This window comes from Oncorhynchus mykiss, chromosome 13 (assembly GCF_013265735.2).
Source record: "Oncorhynchus mykiss isolate Arlee chromosome 13, USDA_OmykA_1.1, whole genome shotgun sequence".
NCBI lineage: Eukaryota > Metazoa > Chordata > Actinopteri > Salmoniformes > Salmonidae > Oncorhynchus > Oncorhynchus mykiss.
The window spans coordinates 67,189,770-67,215,996 of record NC_048577.1 but is presented as its reverse complement, the minus strand read 5'-3'; the positions used below and the strand labels follow the sequence as shown (position 1 = coordinate 67,215,996).

At 38.6% G+C, this 26,227-nt stretch overlaps 1 protein-coding gene and 1 pseudogene across 1 annotated transcript; both read right to left on the bottom strand.

The window, feature by feature from the left end:
• Positions 1 to 26,227, bottom strand: part of LOC118938461 — a 942,996-nt pseudogene that overhangs the window by 525,344 nt on the left and 391,425 nt on the right.
• On the bottom strand, positions 301 to 12,406 carry LOC118938472. Its single transcript, XM_036942514.1, has 6 exons — positions 12,285 to 12,406; positions 9,103 to 9,219; positions 8,392 to 8,475; positions 5,103 to 5,201; positions 1,598 to 1,714; positions 301 to 904 (listed from the first exon to the last, which is right to left on the bottom strand). Exons 1-6 carry the CDS (start codon positions 12,365 to 12,367, stop codon positions 793 to 795), a joined length of 612 nt encoding a protein of 203 aa, XP_036798409.1. The 5' UTR covers positions 12,368 to 12,406; the 3' UTR covers positions 301 to 792.

Genomic DNA, 26,227 nt, shown 5'->3' with positions numbered 1-26,227 from the left:
GATACTCAGGAAGAGAAATAAGAGCAAGATATCAGAATGTAAGTCATAATTTTACCTTCAGATGTGAATGTGTAAAAACTGTCATGGCAGAAAATGTTTCTGTTGTTGATTGCTCTTCTCAAACAAAATCATGGGATTTGTTCTCTGTAATAGCTATTTTAAATTGGAAAACGCAGTTTGATTACCAAGATTCTAATCTTTTGAAGGATGTAAGACACTTGCATTTTCAAGAATGTTTAATGTTACGAAATTGTATTTTTAGTTGTCACTCTGAAATTTCCCTTGATGTTGGTCCCTGTACAGGGACAGCAGCCATAACAAGTTTTTAACATTTAAAAAACATTTGTAATCTAACACCTGCCTCAGACCACTAGTAGAACAGCTGATTGTGTTGTTAGATGCTTTTTTGCCCTTCCACATGACTTTATACACAGAAGATCTCTGCTAAACATAGAATCACATGGTTTAAAATGGCATTAAAAATATAAACTGTAGGCTGTAGGCCTATTTCAATCATATTGTTCAGTATATTGAGTTATATTTTGCTACTTGTAGACTACTGTCTGTAATTTATCTCAATATATTACATGATGTGTATCCTAACATGAACACAATGATGTGCCAAATCGGTGATTTAGTGAATTTCTTGGGGGTAAGCATTAGAATAACTGCCTCAATATTTGCAGCCATAGGGGATAATAGAAACTGATCCGTGGTCAGTATTGTGAAATAATTCTAATGTTAAGAACATATTTGAATGGAGAAAGCAGAGATCCCTTTCTTTCCATCTTATCACAGGCTAGAGACTGTATACCTTGTTGTGCTGCTGATCCAGTGTGTACTGTTCTGCCTGCGGCTTTGGAACTCTGCCCTGTTCACCAGATGTGCTACATTGCCCTTGTACCTTGGAAATAGTAACACAAAATAAATATAATGAGGCTATAAGGAGTACCAGTACTGAGTCAATGTGCAGGGTACCAGGTAGTTGAGGTAATAATGAGACTCTAAGGAGTACCAGTACTGAGTCAATGTGCAGGGTACCAGGTAGTTGAGGTAATAAGAGACTATAAGGAGTACCAGTACTGAGTCAATGTGCAGGGTAGCAGGTAGTTGAGGTAATAATGAGACAATAAGGAGTACCAGTACTGAGTTAATATGTAGGGTACCAGGTAGTTGAGGTAATAATGAGACTATAAGGAGTACCAGTACTGAGTCAATGTGCAGGGTACCAGGTAGTGGAGGTAATAATGAGACTATAAGGAGTACCAGTACTGAGTCAATGTGCAGGGTACCAGGTAGTTGAGCTAATAATGAGACTACAAGGAGAACCAGTACTGAGTCAATGTGCAGGGTACCAGGTAGTTGAGGTAATAATGAGACTATAAGGAGTACCAGTACTGAGTCAATGTGCAGGGTACCAGGTAGTTGAGGTAATTGAGGTAATATCCACATGTAGGGGTAAAAGTGAGTCGGCAATCAGGATAGAGAATACCTTCTCCTCATACAGGGAGTGCACACAAACACACACACACACACACACACACACTAGAGACAGTGTTGTTTAACTCAGTGACCATGACCCATGAGTTCTTCTTACCTTTGTTCATTAGAAAAGTCTCCCTCTCTAAACCATATAGGAGGGTCCATAGACTTGTCACTCTTCATGGGCACACAGCTGGGTACAGGGGAGGCTGGTCTCTCCTGCTTGATTGGACTTCAACACAACAGAGACGAACATTACATCGCTCATCTACTCTGAGCTCAGATTACATATCCCATCTACTAAATGAAAAATTCTGCTTTGAACGTTGATAAACTTGTAACCTCACTTTTGAGAAAATGTCCTTTGAATGTTTTGGTACCTACTGTAGAGCTCTTCTTTGTCTACAGGGCTGTTATTTTGGCAGATAATGTCACCCATCTAAATAAATAGTTTTTAATACATTTAACTTTATGTATGGTGTTTTTGATTTATGTCAGTTTCAATGTTTGTTATGCTATAAATGGTTATTTAACGGTTGTAAGTGGTCAAATGAAACCACAACATTTTGTATTTTACAATTCTGAGTAATTACTACTTTAGTAAGGAATTACACATTCTTCAGTGGTACTGCAGTTGCTAAAAAGTTCCAGTAGATGGCAGCATAAGACCACAAATGACATTTCACCACGATAGTTATCTCCCTGGATACACCACCATTTGGCTCTATATTTTCAATAAATATTTAGCAATTAAAAGTTATTAATTCACATACAGACATTGGTGAGGCAGCTGAGAAATAAAGTGTATTTTTCGAATTCCTTAGATCAGTCTCAAACCTGCCCTACCTATCCCATTCCAGTTGCTAGACTTTCACATAGAGGTCACCCAGTTCAAACTACATTTGAAAAATAAAACACATGTGACTTGTTGATCAAGTGTTCTGCCTTGCAATAATAAATATAATAAAATAACAAAACAAAATAAGAACAGCACAACGCTTTGAGAGGTTATGATTAACAAAATAATCAAAATGCTATTTAGTTCAATAATGGTATTTACTAACATACTATTATTACTAAGGAAAATAAACAGTATGTGTTCATAGCTCTCTTGCTCCTCCCTGTGGCCTTCTGTGGGTACTACATAACTAATTCACGACATCTGCTAGGCTATTAATCTGAGGTAGCAACTGCTTCAGATCTACAAATCTAAAATCAATGAGCTAGATTTATCCATTTCTTTTCTAACTCAGTGAAACTGCACAGCTTTCACGCAATCCGATGTCTACGAACGAACATTTCGTAGCCTATCAAATTACCCAGCAGCCACTTAGAACATTTACAACAAGTCATCAAAAAAAGTGTTATTTCTTAATTAAAAAAAATGATTCTGGCTGTTTAAATCGGCCACATATTGAAAAAGAGGACAGGGACATACGTTTTAGTTAGGTGGTATACCTTTTTCTGAAAACAAATATGGTTAACCATGACCAGAAAATGTTTAACATTTTATTGGTATTCACCAGCCATCACGAGGCTGTGGAACGCCACAACGTGTATCCTGTTGAGAGCACTAAGTGTCTGTAGCCAAATACCTGGGGTATGCCTCAATGGGTAAGGTACAGTGGGTAATATTGAACCTTTTATTATTTATGTAAAACAAATAATCATTGTTTTTTAAGAACAATATTTTGCATCTAGGCCCCCTGGGGCCATTCTCAAAGCGTCTCAGAATAGAAAATTGGTCGTATAAATTCTGAGAATAAAGACAGTTTACACTTATGGGTAGAAATTAAAGCTATGCATGAAGTCTCTAGTCCCACCTAGTCAGCAGATATTTAGGACACCTCGTGAGCTGTTCTAAGTAGTTAAGAGTTAACATCAGGTGTCCTAAGTAGTTAAGAGTTAACAGCAGGTGTCCTAAGTAGTTAAGAGTTAACAGCAGGTGTCCTAAGTAGTTAAGAGTTAACAGCAGGTGTCTTGATAATACTATAGAATATTTCAGTTAGTCAGTGGTTCCTGCGCCACATGTAATTGCTTTGTAGTAGTTAAAATAATGTTTTTATATTTCTATATGATCAATCCATTAATAATATAGACCTACATGCAACAGTATGTCTTGTGCTTTTGGCACTGATTTATGTATAATAATTATAATAAGTCACACCATTTATGTCTGCATAGCATTTTGTCTTCATTTTGGCAGATTTAACTCAGGTTTTCGCCCAGCAGCTAAGGAGTTGGTGCTGTGGCCAAAAGGTGGCAGGTTCAAATCCCGGGCCAGGAAAAAATACACCAGAAGTGATCTGATGACTGGAAGGCTGCTTGATTCACATCCTCTAAACATTAACCTTCACCAGAAGTGATCTGATGACTGGAAGGCTGCTTGATTCACATCCTCTAAACATTAACCTTCACCAGAAGTGATCTGATGACTGGAAGGCTGCTGGATTCACATCCTCTAAACATTAACCTTCACCAGAAGTGATCTGATGACTGGAAGGCTGCTGGATTCACATCCTCTAAACATTAACCTTCACCAGAAGTGATCTGATGACTGGAAGGCTGCTGGATTCACATCCTCTAAACATTAACCTTCTGTTGATCAGAACTCTAGAGGTTCTTCTTCACTGAACAAACATATATATAATGTTTTAGTGGTTCCATATTTTAATTAAGTGATAGAAGCCTTTTTGGTTCTAGAAGGAACCTTCTGTTCTAAGAGTGTATAATAATAAACACATTTTTCTTCTGATTATTTAATTATCTCCATCATGTTATTTCAAGTTCTCCCTTTGGAGCACAACATCATGTTGTTAAATAATAATCCTAAACTGGGCATGGATATAAATGGGGAAGTTGAAGGCATCTAGGGTGTAATATGTGTTCAATGAATATGAACATTGTGTGCAACATTGTAGGCAACATTATTGGCAAGGGACTTGATACCTACTATAACAAAGATATTTAGAGTTGTTAAACGGGTGGGAAGAGTGTTGATGTAACGGTTATATTGTCAATATTCTGCTGGTAACAACCATCACAATTGGTAAAAAATAATATTTAAGAGTAGGCAAAGTGGTCGTGTCATGTGAAAATTCTATCAAATGTCTAACATTGCAACGAGTACAGTCAGGGTGCCGTGGAACCCCTGCAGTACCTCCACAGACCCTGGATTGAGAACCCCTGCAGTACCTCCACAGACCCCGGATTGAGAACCCCTGCAGTACCTCCACAGACCCCAGATTGAGAACCCCTGCAGTACCTCCACAGACCCCGGATTGAGAACCCCTGCAGTACCTCCACAGACCCCGGATTGAGAACCCCTGCAGTACCTCCACAGACCCCGGATTGAGAACCCCTGCAGTACCTCCACAGACCCCGGATTGAGAACCCCTGCAGTACCTCCACAGACCCCGGATTGAGAACCCCTGCAGTACCTCCACAGACTCCGGATTGAGAACCCCTGCAGTACCTCCACAGACCCCGGATTGAGAACCTCTGATTTAGCAGATGCTCTTATCCAGAGGGATTTACAGTAAGTGCATTCATCTTAAAATAGCTATTTATTTTGGAAATAAACGTTATAAATTATTCGTAAAATAAAATTACCATCTTACCTCTTAGCTTTGTTGTCATTTCCCCCAGAGAGACTAATTTTAGAGGCAGGGCCCCCCTCCTCTCTCGTCCCGGAGAGACTCATTTTAGACCACTGTCCCCTAAACAGAGATCCAGCATGTTGGTTGTGATTAACACAGTGACAACTAATTATTGTTCTCATGTATTCATTATCTCTTTGAGAAATAAAACATTTACTAACAGACATAGAAACAGCCAGGTGATTTAATGCATCACATGAACATTTCATCTCCATGGTAACTGTCAAGAATAATAATAAGTCACTGTCTGTTAAGGTAGTTCTAGACAGTGCAGCAACACAAGGTCATGTCTAAAACTTATTGTATTAATCAAAAGTAGCTATTTATTGTCTTTCAATCTGTTATTTTCTAAACGTATCTGAGAATATAGACTGAAGGGCTAAAACGGACATGATTGATCTGAGGGGGAAATAATTGATCCATTCAGAAAGTTTATTTGCAACAAGTAAGAGATGTTATATTATGTAAAGTAGACTAGGTTATAATGTATAGTAGTGGGTTGTTAGTGATATGTTATATTATGTATAGTAGACTAGGTTATAATGTATAGTAGTGGGTTGTTAGTGATATGTTATATTATGTAAAGTAGACTAGGTTATAATGTATAGTAGGGGGTTGTTAGTGATATGTAGATGTTATATTATGTAAAGTAGACTAGGTTATAATGTATAGTAGTGGGTTGTTAGTGATATGTAGATGTTATATTATGTAAAGTAGACTAGGTTATAATGTATAGTAGTGGGTTGTTAGTGATATGTAGATGTTATATTATGTAAAGTAGACTAGGTTATAATGTATAGTAGTGGGTTGTTAGTGATATGTAGATGTTATATTATGTATAGTAGACTAGGTTATAATGTATAGTAGTGGGTTGTTAGTGATATGTAGATGTTATATTATGTATAGTAGACTAGGTTATAATGTATAGTAGTGGGTTGTTAGTGATATGTTATATTATGTAAAGTAGGCTAGGTTATAATATATAGTAGTGGGTTGTTAGTGATATATAGATGTTATATTATGTATAGTAGACTAGGTTATAATGTATAGTAGTGGGTTGTTAGTGATATGTTATATTATGTAAAGTAGGCTAGGTTATAATGTATAGTAGTGGGTTGTTAGTGATATATAGATGTTATATTATGTAAAGTAGACTAGGTTATAATGTATAGTAGTGGGTTGTTAGTGATATGTTATATTATGTAAAGTAGGCTAGGTTATAATATATAGTAGTGGGTTGTTAGTGATATGTAGATGTTATATTATGTAAAGTAGACTAGGTTATAATGTATAGTAGTGGGTTGTTAGTGATATGTTATATTATGTAAAGTAGACTAGGTTATAATGTATAGTAGTGGGTTGTTAGTGATATGTAGATGTTATATTATGTAAAGTAGACTAGGTTATAATGTATAGTAGTGGGTTGTTAGTGATATGTTATATTATGTAAAGTAGACTAGGTTATAATGTATAGTAGTGGGTTGTTAGTGATATATAGATGTTATATTATGTATAGTAGACTAGGTTATAATGTATAGTAGTGGGTTGTTAGTGATATGTTATATTATGTAAAGTAGACTAGGTTATAATGTATAGTAGTGGGTTGTTAGTGATATGTAGATGTTATATTATGTAAAGTAGACTAGGTTATAATGTATAGTAGTGGGTTGTTAGTGATATGTAGATGTTATATTATGTAAAGTAGACTAGGTTATAATGTATAGTAGTGGGTTGTTAGTGATATGTAGATGTTATATTATGTAAAGTAGGCTAGGTTATAATGTATAGTAGTGGGTTGTTAGTGATATGTGGATGTTATATTATGTAAAGTAGACTAGGTTATAATGTATAATAGTGGGTTGTTAGTGATATGTAGATGTTATATTATGTAAAGTAGACTAGGTTATAATATATAGTAGTGGGTTGTTAGTGATATGTTATATTATGTAAAGTAGACTAGGTTATAATATATAGTAGTGGGTTGTTAGTGATATGTTATATTATGTAAAGTAGACTAGGTTATAATATATAGTAGTGGGTTGTTAGTGATATGTAGATGTTATATTATGTAAAGTAGACTAGGTTATAATGTATAGTAGTGGGTTGTTAGTGATATGTTATATTATGTAAAGTAGACTAGGTTATAATGTATAATAGTGGGTTGTTAGTGATATGTAGATGTTATATTATGTAAAGTAGGCTAGGTTATAATGTATAGTAGTGGGTTGTTAGTGATATGTTATATTATGTAAAGTAGACTAGGTTATAATGTATAATAGTGGGTTGTTAGTGATATGTAGATGTTATATTATGTAAAGTAGACTAGGTTATAATGTATAATAGTGGGTTGTTAGTGATATGTGGATGTTATATTATGTAAAGTAGACTAGGTTATAATGTATAATAGTGGGTTGTTAGTGATATGTAGATGTTATATTATGTAAAGTAGACTAGGTTATAATGTATAGTAGTGGGTTGTTAGTGATATGTTATATTATGTAAAGTAGACTAGGTTATAATGTATAGTAGTGGTTTGTTAGTGATATGTAGATGTTATGTTATGTAAAGTAGACTAGGTTATAATGTATAGTAGTGGGTTGTTAGTGATATGCAGATGTTATATTATGTAAAGTAGACTAGGTTATAATGTATAGTAGTGGGTTGTTAGTGATATGCAGATGTTATATTATGTAAAGTAGACTAGGTTATAATGTATAGTAGTGGGTTGTTAGTGATATGTAGATGTTATATTATGTAAAGTAGACTAGGTTATAATGTATAGTAGTGGGTTGTTAGTGATATGCAGATGTTATATTATGTAAAGTAGACTAGGTTATAATGTATAGTAGTGGGTTGTTAGTGATATGTTATATTATGTAAAGTAGGCTAGGTTATAATGTATAGTAGTGGGTTGTTAGTGATATGTAGATGTTATATTATGTAAAGTAGACTAGGTTATAATGTATAGTAGTGGGTTGTTAGTGATATGTAGATGTTATATTATGTAAAGTAGACTAGGTTATAATGTATAGTAGTGGGTTGTTAGTGATATGTGATGTTATATTATGTAAAGTAGACTAGGTTATAATGTATAGTAGTGGGTTGTTAGTGATATGCAGATGAAAGTCTACATGTCATCGATGACCAGCCTAAACCTGTTAATATTTGAATGGAGAAAGCTGATCTGAGAGCAGCGCTCACTTTCTTTCCATCCTATCAGTATCAATACATAATCCACCAGACGTGATACCTTGTTGTGCTGCTGATCCTGTTTGTACCGGTCTGACTGAGGATATGGAACCTGTTCACCAGACGTGCTACATTGTCCTTGTACCTTGGAAATAGTAACACAAAATAAAAATAATGAGGCTATAAGGAGTACCAGTACTGAGTCAATGTGCAGGGTACCAGGTAGTTGAGGTAATAATGAGACTATAAGGAGAACCAGTACTGAGTCAATGTGCAGGGTACCAGGTAGTTGAGGTAATAATGAGACTATAAGGAGTACCAGTACTGAGTCAATGTGCAGGGTACCAGGTAGTTGAGGTAATAATGAGACTATAAGGAGTACCAGTACTGAGTCAATGTGCAGGGTACCAGGTAGTTGAGGTAATAATGAGACTATAAGGAGTACCAGTACTGAGTCAATGTGCAGGGGTACCAGGTAGTTGAGGTTCATATCCACATGTAAGTAGGGGTATAAGTGACTAGGCAATCAGGATAGAGAATACTCATCCAGCGAGTACACACACACACACACACACACACACACACACACACACACACACACACGGAGGGAATATTGTGTTTGTTTAATATTGTTTTAGGACTTTGAAAATGGTCAAAATGATTAGCCTATGGATTATGAAAACAACAAAAATAAATGGGACAATGGGAGAGGAGAAATGACTAGAGACAGTGTTGTTTAACTCACTGACCAGGACCCATGAGTTCTTCTTACCTTTGTTCAGTAGAAAAGTCTCCCTCTCTAAACTCTATAGGATGTTCCATAGACCAGTCACTCTTCATGGACACACAGCTGGGAACAGGGGAGGCTGGTCTCTCCTGCTTGATTGGACTTCGACACAACAGAGACAAACATTACATCTCTTATCTACTAAATGTATGGTGTTTTTGGTTTATGTCAGTTTCAATGTTTGTTACACTATAAATGGTTATTTAATGGTAAAATGAACTAGAAAATGTTATATTTTGCAATTCTGAGTTACTAGTTTAGTAAGGAATGACACATTATTCAGTGCTACTTTAGTTGCTAAATAATTCCAATAGATGGCAGCAGAAGACCACAATAGAGTAGTTTAGTTCTCTCCCTGGATACACCACCACTCCCCTCACAGGAAATGTTCCCTTTACTATAGTACATTCATTGTCAATTCATCAACCAGCATCGACCCGCTCTCCAACTTCTCTCACAAGCAGACAACTCAGCCACCGCCAATAAGCTTGTGTGGTTACTCTGCCTTGTCGCGCAAATGAGGGGAATGTTGAGGTAAATTCGCTAACCGTTGGATGATGTCATTGTTGTCGGGCTGGAAGATGCAGTCTCATCTTTTCTATTCCTGTTTAGTCCCAATATGAGATATTAAGAAAATATTTGAAAATGCATGTATACTAATGTTGAGGTTTGAACACCTGACTAGTGATTATTTGGCTGTATATTTCAGAAGGTGAGTTGGTGCCACGGTGCTCAATAGAACTAGCTGCGAGGAGCTGGCAGTGAAACATGACGTAAAATAAGGTCTGTTTTTTCACCATTACTTCATAACTAGAGACATAATATAAGATAATGTAATGTTATGAAACTGGGCTCCATGACGGATGCAATGAACTAGTTTTTATCAGAAAAAAACATTGAAATCGTAATGTGTTCAGCCTATTGAGGCGCCACGAAAACAATATTCAAAAATTTGGTCCTTGGACACAGAGGGTTTAAACACTACTAAGTTACCGTCCATCTTGTGAAGAGAGGAGAACCGGACAGAGGTAGCCAGCATCCGTCAACGAAAGAAGGAGAAGCCCTCCATGGGACTTAACAGGTGGAAGAAACAACCGGGGAGCTCCATCGGTCCACAAGAAATGCAGACAGCCGGTGATGATGTAGAGATAAAGCACTAAATAAACTTCAGTTATATGATAACCCCCCTTGGGTTGTGCGGTGGCGGAGATCTTTGTGGGCTATACTCGGCCTTGTCTCAGGATGGTAAGTTGGTGGTTGAAGATATCCCTCTAGTGGTGTGGGTGCTGTGGTTTGGCAAAGTGTGTGGGGTTATATCCTGCCTGTTTGGCCCTGTCCGGGGGTATCGTCGGATGGGGCCACAGTGTCTCCTGACCCCTCCTGTCTCATCCTCCCGTATTTCTGCTGCAGTAGTTTATGTGTCGGGGGGTTAGGGTCTGGAGTATTTCTCCTATCTTATCCGGTGTCCTGTGTGAATTTAAGTATGCTCTCTCTAATTCTCTCTCTCTCTTTCATTCTTTCTTTCTTTCTCTCTCTCAGAGGACCTGAGCCCTTGGACCATGCCTCAGGACTACCTGGCCTGATGACTCCTTGCTGTCCCCAATCCACCTGGCCGTGCTGCTGCTCCGGTTTCAACTGTTCTGCCTGCGGTTATGGAACCCTGACCTGTTCACCGGACGTGCTACCTGTCCCAGACCTGCTGTTTTCAACTCTCTAGAGACAGCAGGAGTGGTAGAGATACTCTGAATGATCGGCTATGAAAAGCCAACTGACATTTACTCCTTAGGTGCTGACCTGTTACAACCACTGCGATTATTATTCTCTGACCCTGCTGGTCATCTATGAACATTTGAACATCTTGGCCATGTTCTTTTATAATCTCCATCCGGCACAGCCAGAACAGGACTGGCCACCCCTTATAGCCTGGTTCCTCTCTAGGTTTCTTCCTAGGTTCTGGCCTTTCTAGGGATTTTTTCCTAGCCACCGTGCTTCTACACCTGCATTTCTTGCTGTTTAGGGTTTTACGCTGGGTTCCTGTACAGCACTTTGTGACATCAGCTGATGTAAGAAGGGCTTTATAAATACATTTGATTTGATTTGGTAGCTAGGATAACCAGGATGTTGCTTAGCTAGCTGTACCGACTAGCTTGGCTAGCTAGCAGGTCGTTGTCTGTCCCTCGTCTCGAGGATGAGGATGATGACGAATCCGGTGAACCACAAATTGAAACAAGGACAGAGAGTGAAAAGGATCTGTCTACACTCCTACTGTCCCTGACCATTAAGAAAAAAGCTCATTGAATAATAAACTTCGGCATCTCAACACTGTAGTGAACTCTGTAATTATTCCCCAAGATCACCTCAGCCCAGTCTACGCTTAACCGCTTGGCACCGTACAGGGACAGTTCTGTACGAGAACGGGGGAAGTTCCAGAACAGTGGCACAAAATAACTAAACCCAGTCTTTACAGTGGGTTACATTAGTAATATATATAATATATTATATATATATTTATATTGTATAATATATTATTATATTATATATATATATTATATAATATAATATAAACTCTTTACAGTGGGTTACAGTAGTAATATATATAATATATTTATATTATATATTTATATTATATATATATTTATATTGTATAATATATTATTATATTATATATATATATTATATAATATAATATAAACTCTTTACAGTGGGTTACATTAGTAATATTCATATTTTTTTATTATAATTTTTTAATGATTATGTTAAACAAACTTTCTAAGTTTTTTAAAAAATATTTTGAAATCTGGGCCCAAGACCTCCTATAAAGGGTTCTATATATATATATCCACAAAGCATCTCAGAGTAGAGAAGTGAAGAAGATACACTTCCTTTCTTCCTGTAAAGGATTCTATAGTGGTTCTGTATATTAAGGAAGATAGAATCCTTTTTGGTTTAAACAAGAGTGAAGATTGTTGATATAACGGTAATATTGTCAAAATTCAGCTTGTAACAACGATCAGAATTAGTCAAAACAACAAGGTTATGATGACACATTAGGCAATAATTAATAGCAGGCTAAATGATTGTGTCTATAGATAGTTTCTAATGAAAAATAACAAATGTGAAAAAATTGTGTATATAACGTTTATAACTTAAAGACATTGTCATCTCACCTCTTAGCTTTGCTGTCATGTTCCCCTGAGAGACTCATTTTAGAGGCAGGGACCCCCTCTTCTCTCTCCCCAGAGAGACTCATTTTAGAGGCAGGGCCACCCTCCTCTCTCTCCCCAGAGAGACTCATTTTAGAGGCAGGGCCACCCTCCTCTCTCTCCCCAGAGAGACTCATTTTAGAGCACTGACCCCTAAACAGATATCCAACATGTTGGTTTAAACAATGCTACCTTATTCATCTCATATGCATACGTATATACTGTACTCTATATCATCGACTGCATCCTTATGTAACACATGTATCACTAGCCACTTTAACTATGACACTTTGTTTACATACTCATCTCATATGTTATACTGTACTCGATATCATCTACTGTATCTTGCCTATGCTGCTCTGTACCATCACTCATTCATATATCCTTATGTATATTCTTTATCCCCTTACACTGTGTATAAGACAGTAGTTTTTTGGAATTGTTAGTTAGATTACTTGTTGGTTATTACTGCATTGTCGGAACTAGAAGCACAAGCATTTCGCTACACTCGCATTAACATCTGCTAACCATGTGTATGTGACAAATAAAATTTGATTTGATTTGATTTAACACAGTGACAACTAAACAGAGATCCAACATGTTGGTTGTGGTTACCACAGTGACAACTAAACAGAGATCCAACATGTTGGTTGTGGTTACCACAGTGACAACTAAACAGAGATCCAACATGTTGGTTGTGGTTAAGACAGTGACAACTAAACAGAGATACAACATGTTGGTTGTGGTTACCACAGTGACAACTAAACAGAGATCCAACATGTTGGTTGTGGTTAACACAGTGACAACTAAACAGAGATCCAACAGGTTGGTTGTTGTTAACACAGTGACAACTAAACAGAGATCCAACAGGTTGGTTGTGGTTAACACAGTGACAACTAAACAGAGATCCAACATGTTGGTTGTGGTTAACACAGTGACAACTAAACAGAGATCCAACATGTTGGTTGTGGTTAACACAGTGACAACTAAACAGAGATCCAACATGTTGGTTGTGGTTAACACAGTGACAACTAAACAGAGATCCAACATGTTGGTTGTGGTTAACACAGTGACAACTAAACAGAGATCCAACATGTTGGTTGTGGTTAACACAGTGACAACTAAACAGAGATCCAACATGTTGGTTGTGGTTAACACAGTGACAACTAAACAGATCCAACATGTTAGTTGTGGTTAACACAGTGACAACTAAACAGAGATCCAACATGTTGGTTGTGGTTAACACAGTGACAACTAAACAGAGATCCAACATGTTGGTTGTGGTTAACACAGTGACAACTAAACAGAGATCCAACATGTTGGTTGTGGTTAACACAGTGACAACTAAACAGAGATCCAGCATGTTGGTTGTGGTTAACACAGTGACAACTAAACAGAGATCCAGCATGTTGGTTGTGGTTAACACAGTAATTCTTGAAGGTCAGATGTTCTCTTTTATTCATTATCTCTTTGAGAAATAAAACATTTACTAACAGACACATCCAAACAGTCAGGTGATTTAATGCATCACATGAATATGTAGTCGTGATTTATAATTTTCACCTTTTGTCCATATTAATAATAATATAATAATAATAATAATAACAATATAATATATAATAATAATATAATAATAATAATATAATATATAATATTAATAATAATAATGTCTCACTTTCTCTTTTAATAATTTCTCTCATTCTAGCGTGTTGTTTTGTTCAACAGGTATGATATTATGATGCTGTTACTGAATTCAGTTCATAATATTAATGTTAAGAAAAGTCTGTTCAGTGGTTTCATACCAAATTACACAGGAAGCAGGAGCTCATTGGAATTTAGAAAACAACAAATGTTCTGATATTCTGAAAGACGACTTACAATTTATACATAAAAAATATACTAAAATATACTATATATACTAAATATATACTAAATATATACTATATACTAAATATACTAAAATAACCTCAATATACGAATATATGAACAACATGTTATAATGTGACTTGACTACACCCAGTTAGCTATATGAACAACATGTTATAATGTGACTTGACTACACCCAGTTAGCTATATGAACAACATGTTATAATGTGACTTGACTACACCCAGTTAGCTATATGAACAACATGTTATAATGTGACTTGACTACACCCAGTTAGCTATATGAACAACATGTTATAATGTGACTTGACTACACCCAGTTAGCTATATGAACAACATGTTATAATGTAACTTGACTACACCCAGTTAGCTATATGAACAACATGTTATAATGTGACTTGACTACACCCAGTTAGCTATATGAACAACATGTTATAATGTGACTTGACTACACCCAGTTAGCTATATGAACAACATGTTATAATGTGACTTGACTACACCCAGTTAGCTATATGAACAACATGTTATAATGTGACTTGACTACACCCAGTTAGCTATATGAACAACATGTTATAATGTGACTTGACTACACCCAGTTAGCTATATGAACAACATGTTATAATGTGACTTGACTACACCCAGTTAGCTATATGAACAACATGTTATAATGTGACTTGACTACACCCAGTTAGCTATATGAACAACATGTTATAATGTGACTTGACTACACCCAGTTAGCTATATGAACAACATGTTATAATGTGACTTGACTACACCCAGTTAGCTATATGAACAACATGTTATAATGTGACTTGACTACACCCAGTTAGCTATATGAACAACATGTTTTAATGTGACTTGACTACACCCAGTTAGCTATATGAACAACATGTTATAATGTGACTTGACTACACCCAGTTAGCTATATGAACAACATGTTATAATGTGACTTGACTACACCCAGTTAGCTATATGAACAACATGTTATAATGTGACTTGACTACACCCAGTTAGCTATATGAACAACATGTTTTAATGTGACTTGACTACACCCAGTTAGCTATATGAACAGCATGTTATAATGTGACTTGACTACACCCAGTTAGCTATATGAACAACATGTTATAATGTGACTTGACTACACCCAGTTAGCTATATGAACAACATGTTATAATGTGACGTGACTACACCCAGTTAGCTATATGAACAACATGTTTTAATGTGACTTGACTACACCCAGTTAGCTATATGAACAGCATGTTATAATGTGACTTGACTACACCCAGTTAGCTATATGAACAACATGTTATAATGTGACTTGACTACACCCAGTTAGCTATATGAACAACATGTTATAATGTGACTTGACTACACCCAGTTAGCTATATGAACAACATGTTATAATGTGACTTGACTACACCCAGTTAGCTATATGAACAACATGTTATAATGTGACTTGACTACACCCAGTTAGCTATATGAACAACATGTTATAATGTGACTTGACTACACCCAGTTAGCTATATGAACAACATGTTATAATGTGACTTGACTACACCCAGTTAGCTATATGAACAACATGTTATAATGTGACTTGACTACACCCAGTTAGCTATATGAACAACATGTTATAATGTGACTTGACTACACCCAGTTAGCTATATGAACAACATGTTATAATGTGACTTGACTACACCCAGTTAGCTATATGAACAACATGTTATAATGTGACTTGACTACACCCAGTTAGCTATATGAACAACATGTTATAATGTGACTTGACTACACCCAGTTAGCTATATGAACAACATGTTATAATGTGACTTGACTACACCCAGTTAGCTATATGAACAACATGTTATAATGTGACTTGACTACACCCAGTTAGCTATATGAACAACATGTTTTTGAATATGACTTGACTACACCCAGTTAGCTATATGAACAACATGTTATAATGTGACTTGACTACACCCAGTTAGCTATATGAACAACATGTTTTAATGTGACTTGACTACACCCAGTTAGCTATATGAACAACATGTTATAATGTGACTTGACTACACCCAGTTAGCTATATGAACAACATGTTATAATGTGACTTGACTACACCCAGTTACCGCCATTTTGTATGATTGAACTGTCACGTAGCTGTCCCAGGTGAAATGGACTGTTACATCTGAGTGTTTTCCTGTCATTCACTATACTAAAAAAACACCAGACATTTAATGTCTCTACTGTTAGGAGTGTTATACTGTCATTCACTATACTAACATTACACCAGACATTTAATGTCTCTACACACTTTACAATAATCCCTGGGAAGAGTCTTACCTTGTAGCCTGAATTCACAACCAGAACATGTCAAGTCATTGAGATATTTTCCGTTGTGCTGAGAGAGAACCTTCCTGATGACAAGTGTCTCTGTATCTATATTCTAGGTTCAGTTGATCTTTGGATGTAATAATATCTGGTCAAAGTCTAGTGACACAACACCATAGTATATCATAACCATAACAACAGTGGGCCAGTAAAGGCCATGGAATACTATAAAACAGGGTTCGTCAACTAGGTTTGGCTTCGGGACAATTGTTTTCTGAGTTAAAGTCAGTGGGCCAGTAAAGGCCATGGAATACTATAAAACAGGGTTCGTCAACTAGGTTTGGCTTTGGGACAATTGTTTTCTGAGTTAAAGTCAGTGGGCCAGTAAAGGACATGGAATACTATAAAACAGGGTTCGTCAACTAGGTTTGGCTTTGGGACAATTGTTTTCTGAGTTAATGTCGGTGGGTCAGAACATAATATGATATGATATTATCACAATTAATAGGCTGAGTTAATGAATAGGCTGAATTAATGAATAGGCTGAGTTAATGAATAGACTGAATTAATGAACAGGCTGAATTAATGAACAGGCTGAATTAATGAGCAGGCTGAATTAATGAACAGGCTGAATTAATGAACAGGCTGAATAACAAACAGGCTGAATTAATGAACAGGCTGAATAACAAACAGGCTGAATTAATGAATAGGCTGAATTAATGAATAGGCTGAGTTAATGAATAGACTGAATTAATGAACAGGCTGAATTAATGAACAGGCTGAATTAATGAGCAGGCTGAATTAATGAACAGGCTGAATTAATGAATAGGCTGAATTAATGAAAAGGCTGAATTAATGAAAAGGCTGAATTAATGAACAGGCTGAATTAATGAATAGGCTGAATTAATGAACAGGCTGAATTAATGACTAGGCTGAATTAATGAAAAGGCTGAATTAATGAATAGGCTGAATTAATGAATAGGCTGAATTAATGAACAGGCTGAATTAATGAACAGGCTGAATTAATGAGCAGGCTGAATTAATGAACAGGCTGAATTAATGAACAGGCTGAATTAATGAACAGGCTGAATTAATGAATAGGCTGAATTAATGAACAGGCTGAATTAATGACTAGGCTGAATTAATGAAAAGGCTGAATTAATGAATAGGCTGAATTAATGAATAGGCTGAATTAATGAACAGGCTGAATTAATGAAAAGGCTGAATTAATGAACAGGCTGAATTAATGAACTGGCTGAATTAATGAACAGGCTGAATTAATGAACAGGCTGAATTAATGAACAGGCTGAATTAATGAATAGGCTGAATTAATGAATTGGCTGAATTAATGAACTGGCTGAATTAATGAACAGGCTGAATTAATGAACAGGCTGAATTAATGAACAGGCTGAATTAATGAATTGGCTACACTACAAATTTAACAACATGTTTAACACATTTGATTAGTACATAATACATTCAGTGACAATAAAATAATTTAGATCTGATTAAGTTCATAAAATCACCAGTATCTCGGTATTATGAATCTTAGCATGATACCTTCAAAGTGTCTTTCCCGCCCCAGACAGAGGCCTTCCCGCCCCAGACAGAGACCTTCCTGCCCCAGACAGAGGCCTTCCCGCCCCAGACAGAGGCCTTCCCGCCCCAGACAGAGGCCTTCCCTCCCCAACAGAAACATGTAATCATTAACTACAAGCTACAAACACGACAGTAGAATCCTCCTTCGTGGCCTGACCCAACAACAGAAGGTCACAAGTGCCTTCCTAAAAGCATAATGGGTACTAACCAAACACAATATGCCCTTCACAGACGAGGAGCTATTCAAAAAGTGCATGGTGACAGTTTTGGAGTAATTGGCCACAGACAAGTCTATGGATAGCATAATTGCGTCTGTCAAACAGGTGCCCCTTGTCTGCTTCAACAACCGGACACCGTGTCCGTGCTCTGAAGGATGACGTGCATAGGATTGTTCTGGAAGGGCTCAGTCAGGCTGAGCATTTTCCCCTGGCTATTGATGAGAGAACTGTTGTTCCCCTGGCTATTGATGAGAGAACTGTTGTTCCCCTGGCTATTGATGAGAGAACTGTTGTTCCCCTGGCTATTGATGAGAGAACTGTTGTTCCCCTGGCTATTGATGAGAGAACTGTTGTTCCCCTGGATATTGATGAGAGAACTGTTGTTCCCCTGGCTATTGATGAGAGAACTGTTGTTCCCCTGGCTATTGATGAGATAACTGTTGTTTCCCTGGATATTGATAAGAGAACTGTTGTGCCCCTGGCTATTGATGAGAGAACTGTTGTTCTCCTGGCTATTGATGAGAGAACTGTTGTTCCCCTGGCTATTGATGAGAGAACTGTTGTTCTCCTGGCTATTGATGAGAGAACTGTTGTTCTTCTGGCTATTGATGAGATAACTGTTGTTTCCCTGGATATTGATAAGAGAACTGTTGTTCCCCTGGCTATTGATGAGAGAACTGTTGTTCCCCTGGCTATTGATGAGAGAACTGTTGTTCCCCTGGATATTGATGAGAGAACTGTTGTTCCCCTGGCTATTGATGAGAGAACTGTTGTTCCCCTGGCTATTGATGAGATAACTGTTGTTTCCCTGGATATTGATAAGAGAACTGTTGTGCCCCTGGCTATTGATGAGAGAACTGTTGTTCTCCTGGCTATTGATGAGATAACTGTTGTTCCCCTGGCTATTGATGAGAGAACTGTTGTTCCCCTGGCTATTGATGAGAGAACTGTTGTTCTTCTGGCTATTGATGAGAGAACTGTTGTTCCCCTGGCTATTGATGAGAGAACTGTTGTTCTTCTGGCTATTGATGAGAGAACTGTTGTTTCCCTGGCTATTTATGAGATAACTGTTGTTCCCCTGGCTATTGATGAGATAACTGTTGTTTCCCTGGCTATTTATGAGATAACTGTTGTTTCCCTGGCTATTGAGGAGAGAACTGTTGTTTCCCTGGCTATTGATGAGAGAACTGTTGTTCCCCTGGCTATTGATGAGATAACTGTTGTTCCCCTGGCTATTGATGAGATAACTGTTGTTCTTCTGGCTATTGATGAGAGAACTGTTGTGCCCCTGGCTATTGATGAGAGAACTGTTGCATTTGTTACATACATTAAAACAATCCCACGTTATAAATGAAAATGTAGCTGTGATTCAAACGAAAGAACGATGGAGCAACAAGAATTGATTAATCAGAAAATTCAGAAAGAATCCCAGCTGAGACACAGGCCATAGAAATGTAAAGGTCATTTCAGACTAAGCCGACATATGCAGTGTTTACTGTGAATGCAGTCTCCGTGAAGGAGGAACATTTCCTTTAAATGTCAACAACTTGTAGGCCTATGTCTGCTGTATATGAATATATGTAGCCTGGCCTATATGATGAGTAACGTTATATTCAACCAGCCCATGTCTACTGTGAATCTCCATGAAGGGGGAACATTTCCTTTAAATGTCAACAACTTGTAGGCCTGTCTGCTGTATATGAATATGTGTAGCCTGGCCTATATGATGAGTAACGTTATATTCAACCAGCCCATGTAGTGTTTCAGGCGTTCAGACAGTGAAAACTGATGCGTTTTAAGCTCTCGCCCAAAGCTCTCGCCTCATTGTTGTAGTCATCACCCTCAGCCTCATTCATCTATTCCTCCATCAATATCACCATTGTTGTTGTAGTCATCACCCTCAGCCTCATTCATCTATTACTCCATCAATATCACCATCGTTGTTGTAGTCATCACCCTCAGCCTCATTCCTCTATTCCTCCATCAATATCACCATCATTGTTGTAGTCATCACCCTCAGCCTCATTCATCTATTCCTCCATCAACATCACCATCGTTGTTGTAGTCATCACCCTCAGCCTCATTCATCTATTCCTCCATCAATATCACCATTGTTGTTGTAGTCATCACCCTCAGCCTCATTCATCTATTCCTCCATCAATATCACCATCATTGTTGTAGTCATCACCCTCAGCCTCATTCATCTATTCCTCCATCAATATCACCATCGTTGTTGTAGTCATCACCCTCAGCCTCATTCATCTATTCCTCCATCAACATCACCATCGTTGTTGTTGTCATCATCCTCAGCCTCATTCATCTATTCCTCCATCAATATCACCATCGTTGTTGTAGTCATCACCCTCAGCCTCATTCATCTATTCCTCCATCAATATCACCATCGTTGTTGTAGTCATCACCCTCAGCCTCATTCATCTATTCCTCCATCAATATCACCATCGTTGTTGTAGTCATCACCCTCAGCCTCATTCATCTATTCCTCCATCAATATCACCATCGTTGTTGTAGTCATCACCCTCAGCCTCATTCATCTATTCCTCCATCAATATCACCATCGTTGTTGTTGTCATCACCCTCAGCCTCATTCATCTATTCCTCCATCAATATCACCATCATTGTTGTAGTCATCACCCTCAGCCTCATTCATCTATTCCTCCATCAATATCACCATCGTTTTTGTAGTCATCACCCTCAGCCTCATTCATCTATTCCTCCATCAATATCACCATCGTTGTTGTAGTCATCACCCTCAGCCTCATTCATCTATTCCTCCATCAATATCACCATCGTTGTTGTTGTCATCACCCTCAGCCTCATTCATCTATTCCTCCATCAATATCACCATCATTGTTGTAGTCATCACCCTCAGCCTCATTCATCTATTCCTCCATCAATATCACCATCGTTTTTGTAGTCATCACCCTCAGCCTCATTCATGTATTCCTCCATCAATATCACCATTGTTGTTGTAGTCATCACCCTCAGCCTCATTCATCTATTCCTCCATCAATATCACCATCGTTGTTGTAGTCATCACCCTCAGCCTCATTCATCTATTCCTCCATCAATATCACCATTGTTGTTGTAGTCATCACCCTCAGCCTCATTCATCTATTCCTCCATCAATATCACCATCGTTGTTGTAGTCATCACCCTCAGCCTCATTCATCTATTCCTCCATCAATATCACCATCGTTGTTGTAGTCATCACCCTCAGCCTCATTCATCTATTCCTCCATCAATATCACCATCGTTGTTGTAGTCATCACCCTCAGCCTCATTCATCTATTCCTCCATCAACATCACCATTGTTGTTGTAGTCATCACCCTCAGCCTCATTCATCTATTCCTCCATCAATATCACCATCGTTGTTGTAGTCATCACCCTCAGCCTCATTCATCTATTCCTCCATCAATATCACCATCGTTGTTGTAGTCATCACCCTCAGCCTCATTCATCTATTCCTCCATCAATATCACCATCGTTGTTGTAGTCATCACCCTCAGCCTCATTCATCTATTCCTCCATCAATATCACCATCGTTGTTGTAGTCATCACCCTCAGCCTCATTCATGTATTCCTCCATCAATATCACCATTGTTGTTGTCGTCGACATCATAATAGTCATTATCATCTTCCTGGATGTCCTCCACATCATAGTTTCTGTCCTCAATAAACCCCCATCTGAACAATTAAAATTGTCCTTCTGCCTGCTGGAGCTCATCAAGCTTTCCAGCAAGGACAGCGCTTGCCCCAAGACAAAATCCATATTGCTCTGTGTAATGTTGTTATTCCTCCACGATCAGTGCCTGCTCCTGTGAGTGGAACATCTGACAGTGAAGACATCATCCTCAATGTAGCGCTTCTCTTCACAAAGAGCACAAAGAGCCTTTGCTTGAGGTGAACCTTCCCATCATCCTCTGCTCCTCCTGCTGTCCAGGACCAAGCAGTGCTGTCCACCTGCACTTCATCCTCGTACCGTGTCTCCTCAGGTTGTAGTCCTTCACATGTTTTTATGCTACTACGACCGTGGCCTTTTGGACAGGCGGTTGGCAATATAATAATCATTGATAACAGATAATCAATACCTTGACCATCTATTGATAACAGATAATCAATACCTTGACCATCTATTGATAACAGATCATCAATACCTTGACCATCTATTGATAACAGATAATAAATACCTTGACCATCTATTGATAACAGATAATCAATACCTTGGCCATCTATTGATAACAGATAATCAATACCTTGACCATCTATTGATAACAGATAATCAATACCTTGACCATCTATTGATAACAGATAATCAATACCTTGACCATCTATGGATAACAGATAATCAATACCTTGACCATCTATTGATAACAGTTTAAACAGACAGAAAATATGTTCAAGGAAATCTAATCTAACAAAAAAACATTCAGAAATGACAGAAGCTGCTATGCAATAACTCTGTTACCATCCAACAACAGATCATTAGCAACAGAAACCAAGTTCGGAAACATATACAAATACATATTATTATTGTGTTTGTCCTCCCAGAATGATCATAGAACTGGTATGAGTTGACTTGTTCCTATTGTTGAATATATACAGTGGGGAGAACAAGTATTTGATACACTGCCAATTTTGCAATGTAATTTTTGTATCATAGGTACACTTCAACTGTGAGAGACGGAATCTAAAACAAAAATCCAGAAAATCACATTGTGTGATTTTTAAGTAATTAATTTGCAAAAAAAACAACACTGTCTCCTCCAATTTCCTTGTTTTGGGTTTGGACCTGATGGCGTTGCCTGCTTGAAATCCATGGCAACCCCCCAAAAAATCACTAACTATCACCGGACAGTTCCACGTGTGGCACTAAGCATATTGTCCGGTTACGCGCAGAGTGGGCTGAGGTGGACTTGGAGAATAAAGATGGTTCTACGGTGTTGAGACACCGAAGTTTATTGTTCAGACTTTTTTTTCTCTTTACGGTCAGGGACAGTATGAGTGTAGCCAGGTCCTTGTTTACGGTCAGGGACAGTATGAGTGTAGCCAGGTCCTTTTCTCTCTCTATCCTTGTTTACGGTCTGGGACAGTATGAGTGTAGCCAGGTCCTTGTTTACGGTCAGGGACAGTGTGAGTGTAGCCAGGTCCTTTTCTCTCTCTATCCTTGTTTACGGTCAGGGACAGTATGAGTGTAGCCAGGTCCTTTTCTCTCTCTATCCTTGTTTACGGTCTGGGACAGTATGAGTGTAGCCAGGTCCTTGTTTACGGTCAGGGACAGTGTGAGTGTAGCCAGGTCCTTGTTTACGGTCAGGGACAGTGTGAGTGTAGCCAGGTCCTTGTTTACGGTCAGGGACAGTATGAGTGTAGCCAGGTCCTTGTTTACAGTCAGGGACAGTGTGAGTGTAGCCAGGTCCTTTTCTCTCTCTATCCTTGTTTACAGTCAGGGACAGTATGAGTGTAGCCAGGTCCTTTTCTCTCTCTATCCTTGTTTACGGTCAGGGACAGTATGAGTGTAGCCACGTCCTTGTTTACGGTCAGGGACAGTATGAGTGTAGCCAGGTCCTTGTTTACGGTCAGGGACAGTTTGAGTGTAGCCAGGTCCTTTTCTCTCTCTATCCTTGTTTACGGTCAGGGACAGTATGAGTGTAGCCAGGTCCTTGTTTACGGTCAGGGACAGTATGAGTGTAGCCAGGTCCTTGTTTACGGTCAGGGACAGTATGAGTGTAGCCAGGTCCTTGTTTACGGTCAGGGACAGTATGAGTGTAGCCAGGTCCTTTTCTCTCTCTATCCTTGTTTACGGTCAGGGACAGTATGAGTGTAGCCAGGTCCTTTTCTCTCTCTATCCTTGTTTACGGTCAGGGACAGTATGAGTGTAGCCAGGTCCTTGTTTACTGTCAGGGACAGTATGAGTGTAGCCAGGTCCTTTTCTCTCTCTATCCTTGTTTACGGTCAGGGACAGTATGAGTGTAGCCAGGTCCTTTTCTCTCTCTATCCTTGTTTACGGTCAGGGACAGTATGAGTGTAGCCAGGTCCTTGTTTACGGTCAGGGACAGTATGAGTGTAGCCAGGTCCTTGTTTACGGTCAGGGACAGTATGAGTGTAGCCAGGTCCTTTTCTCTCTCTATCCTTGTTTACGGTCTGGGACAGTATGAGTGTAGCCAGGTCCTTTTCTCTCTCTATCCTTGTTTACGGTCAGGGACAGTATGAGTGTAGCCAGGTCCTTTTCTCTCTCTATCCTTGTTTACGGTCAGGGACAGTATGAGTGTAGCCAGGTCCTTGTTTACGGTCAGGGACAGTATGAGTGTAGCCAGGTCCTTTTCTCTCTCTATCCTTGTTTACGGTCAGGGACAGTATGAGTGTAGCCAGGTCCTTTTCTCTCTCTATCCTTGTTTACGGTCAGGGATAGTATGAGTGTAGCCAGGTCCTTTTCTCTCTCTATCCTTGTTTACGGTCAGGGATAGTATGAGTGTAGCCAGGTCCTTGTTTACGGTCTGGGACAGTGTGAGTGTAGCCAGGTCCTTGTTTACGGTCAGGGACAGTATGAGTGTAGCCAGGTCCTTGTTTACGGTCAGGGACAGTGTGAGTGTAGCCAGGTCCTTGTTTACGGTCAGGGACAGTATGAGTGTAGCCAGGTCCTTGTTTACGGTCAGGGACAGTGTGAGTGTAGCCAGGTCCTTGTTTACGGTCAGGGACAGTGTGAGTGTAGCCAGGTCCTTGTTTACGGTCAGGGACAGTATGAGTGTAGCCAGGTCCTTGTTTACGGTCAGGGACAGTATGAGTGTAGCCAGGTCCTTGTTTACGGTCAGGGACAGTGTGAGTGTAGCCAGGTCCTTGTTTACGGTCAGGGACAGTATGAGTGTAGCCAGGTCCTTGTTCACGGTCTGGGACAGTGTGAGTGTAGCCAGTTTAACACAGTTGCTACCTCAGATTATGAGCCTAGCAGGTGTTGTGAATGAGTTATGTAGTACCCGCAGAAGGCCACAGGGAGGAGCAAGAGAGCTATAAACCCATACTGTTTTTTGCCTTAAAAGCCTAAACCTAACAATCAATCAAATGTATTTATGAAGCCCTTTTTACATCAGCAGATGTCACAATGTGCTATATGGGAACTCTAACCCTACCTATTACACACTTTAGCCTTAACCCCTAACTCTACCTATTACAAACTTTAGCCTTAACCCCTAACCCTACCTATTACAAACTTTAGCCTTAACCCCTAACTCTACCTATTACACACTTTAGCCTTAACCCCTAACTCTACCTATTACACACTTTAGCCTTAACCCCTAACTCTAGGTATAACCTATTTTAACCCCTAACCCTACCTATTACATACTTTAGCCTTAACCCCTAACCCTACCTATTACAAACTTTAGCCTTAACCCCTAAGCCTACCTATTACAAACTTTAGCATTAACCCCTAACCCTACCTATTACAAACTTTAGCCTTAACCCCTAACTCTACCTATTACACACTTTAGCCTTAACCCCTAACCCTACCTATTACAAACTTTAGCCTTAACCCCTAACTCTACCTATTACACACTTTAGCCTTAACCCCTAACCCTACCTATTACAAACTTTAGCCTTAACCCCTAACTCTACCTATTACACACTTTAGCCTTAACCCCTAACCCTACCTATTACAAACTTTAGCCTTAACCCCTAACCCTACCTATTACACACTTTAGCCTTAACCCCTAACTCTACCTATTACACACTTTAGCCTTAACCCCTAACTCTAGGTATACCCTATTTTAACCTTAACCCCTAACCCTAGCTATAACAAACTTTAGCCTTAACCCCTAACTCTACCTATTACACACTTTAGCCTTAACCCCTAACTCTAGGTATAACCTATT

Coding starts and splice junctions, on each gene's coding strand:
- LOC118938472 (XM_036942514.1), bottom strand. CDS start 12,367: ATGAGTCTCTCTGGGGAGAGAGAAGAGGGGGTCCCTGCCTCTAAAATG. Junction 9,220..12,284: donor CATGACAGCAAAGCTAAGAG/GTGAGATGACAA, acceptor GTTGTGTCGAAG/TCCAATCAAGCAGGAGAGAC. Junction 5,202..8,391: donor AGGATCAGCAGCACAACAAG/GTATCACGTCTG, acceptor ATCTCTGTTTAG/GGGACAGTGGTCTAAAATGA.